The sequence below is a fragment of the Aythya fuligula genome, chromosome 1, assembly GCF_009819795.1.
Source record: "Aythya fuligula isolate bAytFul2 chromosome 1, bAytFul2.pri, whole genome shotgun sequence".
In the NCBI taxonomy this organism is placed as follows: Eukaryota; Metazoa; Chordata; class Aves; order Anseriformes; family Anatidae; genus Aythya; species Aythya fuligula.
The window spans coordinates 184,665,929-184,678,200 of record NC_045559.1 but is presented as its reverse complement, the minus strand read 5'-3'; the positions used below and the strand labels follow the sequence as shown (position 1 = coordinate 184,678,200).

At 50.4% G+C, this 12,272-nt stretch overlaps 1 protein-coding gene across 1 annotated transcript in view; it reads right to left on the bottom strand.

Moving 5' to 3' along the window:
* Window positions 1–8,168: 8,168 nt before the first annotated feature.
* Window positions 8,169–12,272, bottom strand: part of KATNAL1 (katanin catalytic subunit A1 like 1) — a 31,870-nt gene continuing 27,766 nt past the window's right edge. The window contains exons 9-11 of the mRNA XM_032207932.1: window positions 12,050–12,184; window positions 9,587–9,713; window positions 8,169–8,425 (exon numbers count right to left, since the gene is read on the bottom strand). Of these exons, the coding sequence (XP_032063823.1) occupies window positions 8,227–8,425; window positions 9,587–9,713; window positions 12,050–12,184 (461 nt within the window). The 3' untranslated portion in view covers window positions 8,169–8,226. The remainder of the gene's footprint in view (window positions 8,426–9,586; window positions 9,714–12,049; window positions 12,185–12,272) is intronic.

Below are 12,272 nucleotides of genomic sequence, written 5' to 3'. Positions count from 1 at the left end.
AATTTCCTGTCAGACAGCCCCTCGACAACATCCCTGCTCGCACCGCAGGCCCCGTTCCCTGCGCTGGGCCTCAGCGCTCCCCCAGGCCGAACACAACCTCCCTGCCCCTCCCTGGGGAGGCTCTGGAGTTATTATAGGATAAAAACCCTTCCCAGCAGGCTCCCAGAGGGCAGCCACGCTATTTGGGGCTGACATGGCCTGGGTGGGTGGGTGCCAGCCCCCTGCTGAGCCCCGTGTTCGGGTGCCCTTCACCCACAGCTCAGTCCCAGCCCCTTCAGGCCCACCTCGTGCTGTGGTGTCCCAGCAGGAGCATCAGGGGGGTGCCACCTCTTGGCATCTCGTCAGGGACAATGTGGTTATTTGGGGTGTCATTTTGGTGTGCTGGTGCACCCATCCTGCCTATTGGGGTCACGGAGGACAGCCAAGAAATGAGGGGCCAAGCCTCAGCTCCTGTAGGGCCCCAGTGCTCTGTGCCCCATTACGAGCAGGACGTGTGGGGAAGAAGGAGAGGAGCTGTACGCCGTGGGGTTGTGAGATACCATCAGGAAGACGTCGGGGCTCGTGGCTAATATCTGGCTTCTCGAGCCTGGCAATTAAATGCTGAGCTCCTCATCTAATTTCCTAGCACATTAAGCACACAGAACGACAGCTTAGTCTTTTATGATTGCTCCCGGGGGACACGGAGCCATTGCGGCATCCTGCAAGATCAGCAGCAAAGGCTGAAGGTTGCCCTCATGTCTCTGACAACCTCGCTGGGAGAGCCAAAAATCCAGCAGCACCCACGATTTGGAGCCACCAGGCTTGTGCCTGCACCCTGCCAGCCAGCTCCTTGGCTTCGTCCTCGTGGGGTGGGCAGCCCCGGAGAGACCAAACCCTAGATGACGGAGTTTTTTATGGCCTTGGGAGAAGGAAATGGTCGTGTCTTCAAGGATTATGACAACAAAAAGGCTAATAGGTAAAAATCATTAATAATAATAATAATAAATAGGTATTTTCTTCCAGGGTTTTTCTTCTACACCCCTAGTGAGCTCCTTTTGGCCATTCATCTCTCCTTGGTCTCTCTGACCTCTTCCTTCCCACCCCAGAGCAAAGCCTCCCACCCCTCTGCAGCCTCCCCTGCCCCCTGCGGCTCTCACAAGAGATTCAGGGCTTTCCTCTCCGTCTTTCTCCTTCAGTCTCATTTCTGCAGCTATCAAGTGCTGCTTAATGCAAATGTCCTCATAGGTCAAGTCACTTCAGACGCTGAGCTGCCAGAGCTGAGAAAAGCAACAGGTTGCTGTGAAGTCTGCTCAGTTTCTATGGCAGCACCGAGAGAGATTTTCTATCAGGCTCCGTTTTTGAGATGCTGCCTCCAGAGCTGATCCCAGGCCCCGGCAGCGAGCGGTCCCCGTCTGACCCAAGGCATCAGGAGCCACCAGACCCATGGAGGTGGCTGCTGGAGCTGGCGGGGTCGGGAACAGAGCAGGGGACATGGGGCTGAAGGGCTATCAGGCAGAAATTTGGGACAGAGAGTGAAAGGCTAGGAAAACTTGGTGAGGGTGGACTGGTAGATGAACCAGATGAACCAGCACTCGTGCTCCTTCAAGTGGTCTCATCACCAGAGGACACCGTCTCAACCCCTGTGAGCTAACACGAAAAAAAAATGTTTTTACAAAGAGGTGAGATGCTGAACAAGTGACTAAAGGTTTCATCCTACATGGCATGACACCGGGCTGAAAGGGCATCATCAGATACCGACAGAACAGGGAGACCTTTGCTGTGCAAGGGTGGAACAAAATCTGCACATTAAATTTGATTTCGTGTTTCCTATGGACAACCTCAAGCCCACTAGTGGTGTTTTGCAATGAATGAGAACCTGTTGGTGTCAGGGCTAGGAGCGCTGGGTGAGACAGCGGGGCTTTGTACACTCATAGGCATCCTCCAAAATCTTGTTTGGAGATTTCTACAGATACCTACCTGCGACCTCCCCTTGGGTAAGGGCAATACTGGCTCCCTCCTTTGCCCTCTCTTCCTCTCTTTCCTTGAACACCCCCAGGGACGGTGACTCCACCACCCCCCTGGGCAACCCGTCCCAGTGCCTGACTGCTCTTTTGGGGAAGAAATGTCTCTGCCGGGCAGTGCAGGAGCACCCCAACCCCACAGCGCTCCCCAGCCCACCCGGCACACCCCATCCCATGGTGCTGAGCCTGCCCGCTGCAGAGGTGCCCGGAGAAAACACCCAAGGCACCGGCCTCTACCAGGCTCTGAAGTGGAAGAAAGCATTTTCTCAGCATTTTATTCCAGCTAACGCGTTCAGGCTGGCCTCACGCTGGGCTATTAACGCCGCCCTGGTTTGTAATTCTGCTTTCACGTCGGCTCCATTTTTCTCTTTTAATGCCGCTCTCTAGCCTCGCGGGTCTCAAACGTGGGACCTATTTTTCTGGCTGCTGTAGCAGAAAGAGCTAATTTGGTCCTTCTGTGTATAAGCAAGAGGACTGTGAAGAGGAATAGCGGGTGATTTTATCTCCGCTTACGTCCTTGGTCAGGCTGACACCATCCTGCTGAGGTGCCCATATTTTAAGGAGGACATCACAAAATTGGAGCGGGTGAAGAAAAGAGCCATAAAAAAAAAACGGCTTGAGAGCTGAGGAAAACCACTTACGGGGGAGACTTCTGGAGGTCAGCCTCTGTAACTTGTCAGAAAGAAACCTGAGGAGTGATGTGATGAAGTGCGTAAGTACATGTGAGGAGAGGAAATTCGGGATGCTAAGGGGCACCGAAAAGTTCATCCGAGAGAGGCACACGGCGAGGCAGTGACGGGCTCCAGAGCTGAATTAGGAATCAGACTTTTAATCAGGCTTTTTAACCACAGGGGTGTTCAGTGTCGGAGCAAGGTGGCAAAGTGAGTGGTGGGGTGGAGGCGAGTTTGGGTGCTCGTGCTGCATGTCGGGGCAGAGGTCCTGGGGGAATCATGGTGAGCTTGCCCAGATCCAGCCCGGGAAGGGACTGGAGTTTGGGGAAGGGTACTGCCCATCAGCTCACATCTTCAGTTCAGGGGAAGGCAACAAAATGTTGCAGTGCCCAAATCATCACAGAGATCATCAGGAGCAGGTCTGGCAGACGACATAGCATGCCCACGGCTAATATATGTCTGCAGGCAGCGCTTCGGGCGCTGAAATCACATCCAGCCCCAAACACCAGAGCTGCCCCGAGCACAATCTGAAAGTGCTGGGCATGTAGAGCAACTTTTCCCCCTTAAAACTTCCTCAGGTGCTTACAAATCCCGAAAGCAGGTAGAATATTTTCTCCCCCTGATGATTTCTTGCTCCTGAAGGATGTGTTTTGGCAGACAGACACAGTCGGGAGGACTCTGTGGGCTCCAGGAGTCAAGTGGTCTTCAAGCATTCAGAGCCCAGCACAGCTCTGAAACCTTTCCAGGTTTCTGCAGCCTCTGCATGGTGAAAGAAACGTCAATACCTGTGAACGTGGCACATGCCGGGGAACCCTAAATCAAAGGGTTATAAGCTCTGCGAACACGGCCTTAAAAACGGGATCTGTCCATAAACCACTCTGGCCATGAGAAACAAAGGTTCAGCCACCAAAGCCATACAGACTTGCAGACTCTCCAAACTTTTAGCACGTTTGGAGTTCACATTTCCAGTCCCCTTCCCCAGGAGGAGATCGAGCTTGGCCCCAGCCTGAAGGACGGGGAGACCCGGCTGTTCATATTTGCTTGATTACAACACACCAATGTGGCAACCTCATTTTTCCTCGCCTTGCTGGGTCCTTGGCCACGTGTGGCTTATTGTGCACCCTCCTTGTGACTGGTGTTAGAAAAAAAAAACAAGCGGGTGCAGGTGGAGAGAAAGGCTGCTGAAGAGGATCTGTCTCATAAAAAAGGGCTGAAGGAGCTCGTGCTAACAAAGCACATGGCGCTGCTTAGCGTGGTGACTATAAATACATCCACGGATGCAGGGTAAGTGTCAGGGAGCGAGAACTCCCACAAGTCAAGCGGGAACAGATTTAGACTGGAGACCAGCAGCGAGTTCCCAAATCACTCCAGAACGCCAAGCCTCTGGAGGTGCCACGCAGCTGGAGAAGGGTCGCTGGCAGCGGTGACTCCATCCCAAAATTGGGTGAGGATTTGGATCCGGGGAGGGGAAGCTGACGTGGCAGCGCCTGCACCCTCCGGGCAGCACGGCAGAAATGTCTCGTTAGGCACAGCAGAGGAATCGATATGCATGCTCAGGGCCCTTCCTACACGGGCATGAATTAAAGAAAGGCAAATATTTGCTTTGAGCGGCTGTGCCATATGCTGAGGAAATGCTAATCTGCGCAGAAGAGACGCAGTGTAAATAACCTCCCCTGCAGCACCTTGCTTTCGCCGAGCTTCGTCTTTCCAGGCAAACCAACAAGAAAACAAACCCGAGCGCATCCATTTTCCTCCCCTCTGTAGGAAATTCAGGCGAGATTAGGGCCAGCGCCTCGACGCTATCGCCTGCCAGCCCTGGGAGCAGCACAGGCTGCTTGCGAGGTGCCTGCAGGAGGTACTGAAGGGAAAGAAACTCACTGGGTTCGGCTCGCAGTACCTTCAGCCAAAAGCAACCGGAAAACCCTACGATACCCAAAACCCTGAGGACGTTTCGAGGTGGGAAGCGAGCCCTTGGGATTTCAAACCCCTTCCCGTGCCAGGCAGATGTTGCCGTGGCTGTACGAAGCCTGCCCTGGAGGCTGGCAGGTTTTGCAGCAGCCAGGCGGGCGATGCAGCCCGTCGGCTTCCTTTGCTCACCGAGCGACCTCCATCCCCTCACACGCGTCCTCCTCCCCGGGAAGGACGCAGAGAGCCCCACTTTCACCACCACGCACACCGCGGGGCTGTCGGCAGCTCCTTCAGGTTCTCCCCTTTCCTTTGGGGCTGGATTTGTAAGCCCTGAGTGGAGTTGCTATGGTTTCTGTCCCCGTCGGTCCCGTTGGTATTCAGCGCGTCTCCTCTCACCTTCCCCGCGCCGGTGACCTTTCCTGCAGGAGGAGGAAGATCTTTCACAGTGTCAGTCCACTTGGTGAGCCCAAAATACCTGCCACCGAGCGGGAGAGCACACCTGCAAAAGGCTGGCTGTGAGGTGGATGAACAGTGGTGGGTATCTCCAAACAAACTGGAAGCAGAAAGCGCAACCCAGCGCTATCGGGCAGCCCCTTTTAAAGCCGAGCGAGCTGAAATTTCTCTGCAAAGATTTGACCTCTCCCCGAATCCCTCAATCAGCAATTTCCCCCACTCGCTCTTTCATCTCGGAGGCCTCGTGAGGCGCTGGGAACCAGCCGGGCTTCCACGAGGAAGTCGGAGAGAAAGCTCAAATAATCGACTCGGCCCCAAGAGATGTGGGGGCTCTTTGCAGCCCGGAGAGCTCCTTGCTAATGGGAGTTTGGGTTTTGGAAGCCTTCTGGTGAGCGAGTAGCTGACGATAGCTTCTCTGGAGCCTGGTTAGACGTTCAGCCCAGGGGCAAGCCATAAAAAAACCAAAACCTGCCCAGCTCTGTGAGGTCTGAATCAGGTGCTAACACCGAACATCTGCTGGGGCCGCTGCTCGCCTCTCCCCCCTCCGTCCCTGTGCTGGATGCTGGAACATTTCGGGTTTTATAGCCCGCAGCAATGAAAGGCCAATCATTGCTGACAGTGTTACCCAAAAAAGAGCAGGCTCTGCTCTAACCGCTCTCCGCCCAGGGTTTTGGTGGATCCAACACCGCTGCGACACGCTGAAACAATCCGCCTTCGGAAACGGAGCCAGGCAGACTCTCCACGTACATTTATTACTTTGTACACCCAAACTGCTCGTTGCACCAAAATTAACAGTGCCACCCAGGCGGGCGTTTCACAGACCTTTCGAAGGGGACGCGGAAACACAGCTCTGAAACCTGGTTTTGTGCAAGGGGAAGCCCAAGCCAGCCAAGCGCCACGCGTGCACACATCCACACACCGACAGACCTAAAAACTGGTTGCAGCAGGCTGTGATGTGTCAGTTTGTCACTCTCTGATGAATCACACAGCCCCTAAGTGAGGGTTTCAACAGGGGGATGTGTGTTGGACTGGTGTAGGGTCTTGCATCGCTATCACTGTCAGCCCGGCTTTCCTTCCCTGTTGCTCCTTGCTGCATCCTGGCTCCCTTTTTGAGGTAATAACCCAGCCTGCACGGGCATTTCTGCTGAACGTGGTGCTTCCAGCAGCAGCAAGGGCCCTGCTGCCTGCAGTATGAAGCTGAGGAAAGGGGTAGTTACACCTTGGGAAGCAAAATGCTGCTGAATCCTGCACTGCTCCTGGACAGCCGAAGGGTTATTGGCATCCCCGTCTCTTCCCTCCTAGTGCTCGCCTGTGCAGAGTAAGCTCCTCGGGCAGCAGTGGTGTGAGACCAGCGAGAGCCTCTGAAGTGCTAATCTGGCACCGGCCACAGAAGAGGCAGAGCTTTACGTGTTTCTACTGCAGTAAAAGCAAAAAAAAAAAAAAACAAAAAAGAAAGCAAAGCAAAACAGGCGCAGCACACAGCTTTCAGGAGGAACTGACAGGCTGTGCTGTGGCCAGGCTTTCAAAGCGTTCTCTCTGTAAAGATCCAGTTATTCCCTGGGAGGAACAGACTGGCCCTGGGAGGAATTTAGCCCCAAATTATGAAGAGCCAACACAGCTCTGTGCTTGCTCATCTTCCAGGGCACAGAGAGCTGCTCCTTCCACAGCCTGCGAAGCCCAAGGGCTGTTGGTGCCAAGCGGGCAGCCGGGAGGAAAGGGGAGCTTTTATTCTGCCTGCAGGTGAAGAGGGAAAGGCTGATATTCTCCCTGCACTGACCTTCCTGGCCAAGAGGTAACTCGAAGATATTCCAGCTCCCCACATCTGATGTCTCAGCAGGAAGCCAGAGGGCACAGTCACCCCCTGAACTGCACAGCAACTCACAGCCAACGCGCTGCTTGGCATCCAGCTCACAAAATCACCACGAGTTTCAGAGCTTGCGTATTCCTCTGTAAATTTGTCCTGTCCTTCTCATTCCTTCCACGGGAAACCTTCACCTGTCAGACTTGCAGCCCAGGTCTGTGAAAAGCGTGACAATTATGCTCCGGAGAGGACTTCTCTGCTAGGGTTTATAATCCCTCCCTCCTCATCCTTGCACGTGGGAAGGGAAGACACAGATAAGAACATAAATGAGACTGTACCGGTTATTTTCCCCTTAAATCAATTGCATTTGTACATTTGAAAGACATCTTCATTAAAAAAAAAACAAAACCAAACACATTACCAGTTGAACAGTTCTGCAACATAAACAAGTGCAAATTCCATCGCCCGGTAAAGCTAGGAAAGGGCTCAGGCCTAATTGGAAGAACTGGAAGTCCACAGTCACGTAGTTTGAGGACAGCCTTGATATGAGTGTCTTTACTGTATTAAAGTCCTACTTAAATAACAACAAGAACAATAAGGGTAAGATCTAGAAAGCAAAGTACAGGATTCTACAGAAGCATAAAAGTGCACGGTATAACTTAAGTCAAAGTGCCTACTGGCCAAACGGGTACAAACGATGTGCAGAGATCAGGTACGGGCTGAAAGCAGCCAAGGCCCTTCCCTTTTCCTCTCATTTCCATCAGGAGAAGTCAAAAAAGCAACGTCGGTCCAGCCTGCAGTCACATTGATGCCAAACGATGCCCACGTCGTGATGGCAAACCGATCCTCGTTTCCTCCACGTAAATTTCAATTAATCCACAGGCTTCACTCTGGAAATGTGTGCGGAGAACAGCAGCAAGGGACAGCAGCATTGACGCCACGTCCAGGGGAGGCAGAGCGGGCGGCTCACCAGAAACACAGCACGTGGAGCAGGGGGTGCAGCGAGCCCCCAGCTGATTTACTGATTCTAGCCATGAAGGATGACTGTGAGGAGGTAAACAACACCGCTCGTCATTGGGAAAATGAAAAGATCTTTCTCAGAAGTATTTTTTCCCTTCCTGTTTGTCTGATTTTACTATTTCAGACATAAAATATATGTATTTTTTTACAGTATCAGCCTGTTATTGTGTTCGCTCCCTTTAAAGGCAAATGGAGTTTAAAGGATCTTGTCACCAGAAGGGGGGCAGCACAGGGAGGGAGGCAGACCTTTTATTAAACCTTTCTTTTTTTTTTTAAAAAAAAAAAAAAAAAAAAAAAAAAGATTTCCAACTCATTCTGCAAGTGAAAACAACAAAAGCCATAAAACTCTAGCAAGGGAGAGCTGTCGGTGAGGCTAAGCAGATCCGAACTCCGCCATCCATTTTTCGTACTTCTCCAGGTCCGCAGCGGAAACAGATTTGGAGATTTTCTTCAGAGCCAGCTCGAAGTCCCCCTTGGTAACCGGCATCTGAAGCTCCTCTTTCGAAAGAGCCCGAATCTCTTCCGGAGTTAAGCCGTTAATACGCCGCCGCATCGCCATCAGAGAGGCATCCCTGGAAATACAGGACAAGGTTTGGGAGCTGATTGCCAGCAGCACGTGCTGTAAGCCTGTGGATTTCATCTTCAGCACAGGGCAGGGCACAGTGGGGGAGGAACTGCACCCGGGGCTATCTATTCATCCTTTTCTTCCCCAAAAGCACTCTGGATTTCGCAGACCCCTCTTTAAGATTTAAGATTTTCCCCTTCTCCCCAGAGGACAGCCAGCAAGTGCCGTGCAACAATTGCTAACACCACGGGACCATCGGTGCCTGTGGCTTCTCGTGCTCTTTCTGCTCCTCCTCTCCTCGAGAACACCGCTCGTTTCTCACGGCACGGCCCACATGCAGCTTGAAATTACCTTTTCTCTCCCCCCAGTTTTTTTCCCAGCAGGGGATAACACAGGCCTCAGGGAGAACAGGTCATTTCACTGTTGCACCGTGTGACACACACCGGGTTTCCAAAACCACGGAATCATTTCACAATCTCAGCAAAATAGGAAAGGAAAAAATAATCCCAAGCCGCGTTCTTAAAGGATCAGTTTCTCCTGGCAGGGACCCCATCTCTGTAAGGGACGGACAGCTCCTACTGGTAAGCTTTTTCAAATATCTGTCCTCCCCCAGCAAGGCCTGATTTGTCAAAAATTGACACAAGTTGTGTGAATGGGATGGAAATGAATTCAATACTAATGCTATATGCTATCTGCTATACCCCTGCACCTATAAAATTCCAGCAGAAACCAAGACACTGCTGCGCTGGGGCTGTCCAAGCATATACCATTGGGAAGCCCCAAAGAAGGGGAAAAATTCTAGGAAAAAATCTTTTCCATTGCACAATCACAGAATTGTAGCTCTTCACCTCACAGGATTTAAGAAAAGAATCCAACCCTGTTGTGCACTGCATTAACAAACATCACTAAATGCAGACAAGGGTAACACAAGATTTGCTCAATTTTTTTCCTTTATATCTAAGCAAACCCGCTCACCTCTCATGCAAAACACCACGGTTTTTAGAGTGCTCAACAAGACAGCAATGCACGTTTTCAGTGAATAGATCTGGGCCCCAAAAGTAGTCGCTGTTAGCTCAGCTTCAGCTGTTGTGGGCACTGCCTTTTATCACGCAATGTAAATGACGACTTGCCAGGCAATTTTATTTGCAAATTAAGGGGAAGGAGATACCTGCAAACATTAGTGATGTCAGCGCCAGAATAACCTTCAATCTTCTCAGCAATTTCTTCGAGGCTGATATCAGGATCCAGTTCTACTTCCCGGAGATTAATCTTAAGCAGATCTGCTCTGCCTTTTGCTACAACACACAAAAAAATATTTGTTTGAAGCCTTGCAAGAGTAACATTAAAAAAAAAGAAGATACGAGCACAACTTAGATTTTTCATACAAACAAAAGGCTTTAATATAAGGAAAGGAAAAAGAGACAGAGCAAATCATAAATCTTAGCAAAGTGCACAATCAAATACAGTAGAGTACGTGTTTTAAAATTGGATATTAAAAACAGCATACTCTAGAGATGCCTTCCAAAGGCATACATCATTAAAAATGCCTGTTATGTCTCAGGTGACAAAGCATTTGGTGACACGCTACCCAAAGGCACTAAAGCACAAGGCTACAAACGTCTGCTGCTTCTCGCATCCCTTTGGATTCATTCTCTGCTCGGGTGTTTGATTGCATATTAGTCACACAGTTTCATTAAAAACACAACGAGGATCCTATTAGCAGAGCTTTAAACAACACCAAAGCCCTAACAATAGGCTGAACTTTAAGCATGTGTTTAAGCACTTTACCCAGTTGGGACCCCAGAAAGCTGCTGAAGCCTGATAGAAAACAGATACATTAAGAGGGTAAACACATTCATGTATTTACAACCCAAATGCCCTGGCATCCCACTTTCAGACCTGGGTGCAGCGCACACGAAGGGATAGCCAGCTGTGTAAGTGAGTACTTGCGCAGCCAATTAACCATTTTGCTTGTGGAGAGCACACAGGAGTGTGCACGTTGGGGTACACACGCTAAAGAGCCCAGGCTTCTAACAGGGAATTCGCATTTGACAGCTCGGGCCTCGGTGTTACTCTGCATAACGGTGCTGAAGGAGGGACAAATGCTTTCCTGGCTTTCGCCGTGCAGAACCACAAAGCAGCTCAGCATCTTCATATCCACAGGGACCAATTTTTACGGCTTTGAAAAGAGGACAGCCATGGCAGGGGAAGTAGCACTAGGAAAAGCTAAAAGTCTGAAGGAAATATCCACGCTTTCTATTCACTGACGCCACAAATTAAAATAAATAAATAAAAGCAGAGGGGAATCAGAAAGCTAATCCAAGGCTGCTGGCGTGGAGAGCTTCACAGACCTGTGAGGAATGCAGGCAGGTATCAATCAGGCAGCTGGCACTGGATATAAAACGGGGATTTACTATTTACAGCAGTGTACACACGGCGTACCTGCAGAGAGCTTCTTGGCTCAGAGAATATTCATCTGATTTTTCTACTGGGATAAGCAAGCCCCGACAGTATCTCAAAAACAAAGCACTGCAGATATATACTTGTACCAAATTCTACAATATAGAAGTGTATATATGAAATCTCTCTCTTTTTTTGCAATTAAACTGCCTGACCACATCAAACGCCACAAGGTGGTTACAAATGCATCATTTAGGCTTGCACGGAACAGCTCGACTTCCTTATACACAGGATAAACGCGCCGGCACACAAGGCTGGAAATAAAACAGGAGCCCATCTTGTATGTTGTCCAGGGTGTAATCTACTGTGTCAAAAAACCAATCTTGCTTAATTAGAAACAAGAGCAGGAGCTGATAGGATTTTAAACTAATTGGTCATAAAGACAGGCATCCCGTTAGTAGCTGTGGCTGCCTGTAACCTGCGCAGACAAGCTGCAGGCCTATTAAGTGTCCTTATACCTGCTCGGCTCAATCACAATTGCTGTCAGCACACACGCAGCATCTTGTTATCTGGAGTGCTCACGCAGGGAGACGAGGCGCCCGCTGCACGGGTGCAGAAACAAAGCCACGCAAACTTCAAGCGCTGGGGATCTCAAAATTAATAGGACAGCTGAGTGACAGCCAGAAAAGCCGAGCCGAGCCGAGCCGTCGCGGGGCAGGAAGGCAGGAAGGCAATCAGCCCGCTGCATTCGGAGCGGCTCGAAGCCTAGTTTAAGGCAAGCAAGCGGTGATTTACAAGGCACTGAGCCTGGAAGTGCAAATTCGTGGAGCCACTTCTTTGCATTCGTCTGCGAGGGCATGGGTGCGTTCGCAGCATTTCTTAACGTGTCCAAAGGGTGCCTTTGATGATCACTCAAGGACTGACTGTTAAACATTTAAAATAATTCCAGGCTCATTAAAATGAGCTCCCTTTCAAAATGTAAGAAGCCAGCAATGGGCTTGCAAAGCAACGCAGCAGCTCTTTGTTTTTAAGCCCCCAAGCGAGCTCTTTTTTTTTTTTTTTTCCCCTCACTCTTTTTAAATATAAAGCAATCCCACCAAACGATTAACTCCTAAATTTCACTGCTCATCACAAAAGCATCACAATTCCTCACAAATCCAGCAGTCCCAGAGCAGTCCTAAGGCAGGCTTGTAAAGGCCATTTTAAAGTAAAAGGCTTGTTCCAAACGTACCTGTGGGTAGAGGTATGTAAATCCTCTTTTCCAGTCTCCTTCGGAGAGCTTCATCGATATCCCAGGGAAAATTGGTAGCAGCTAACACCATGACCATCTTGGAGGGGTCGTCGTTTTCCAGAGCACCACCTACCCCTGCAAGCACAACGGTTGGGAGAAATTTCACTTGAGATGCTTGCTAAGAAACATTGCACAAACACTGCAAAAGCTCAAACAAAGCTCA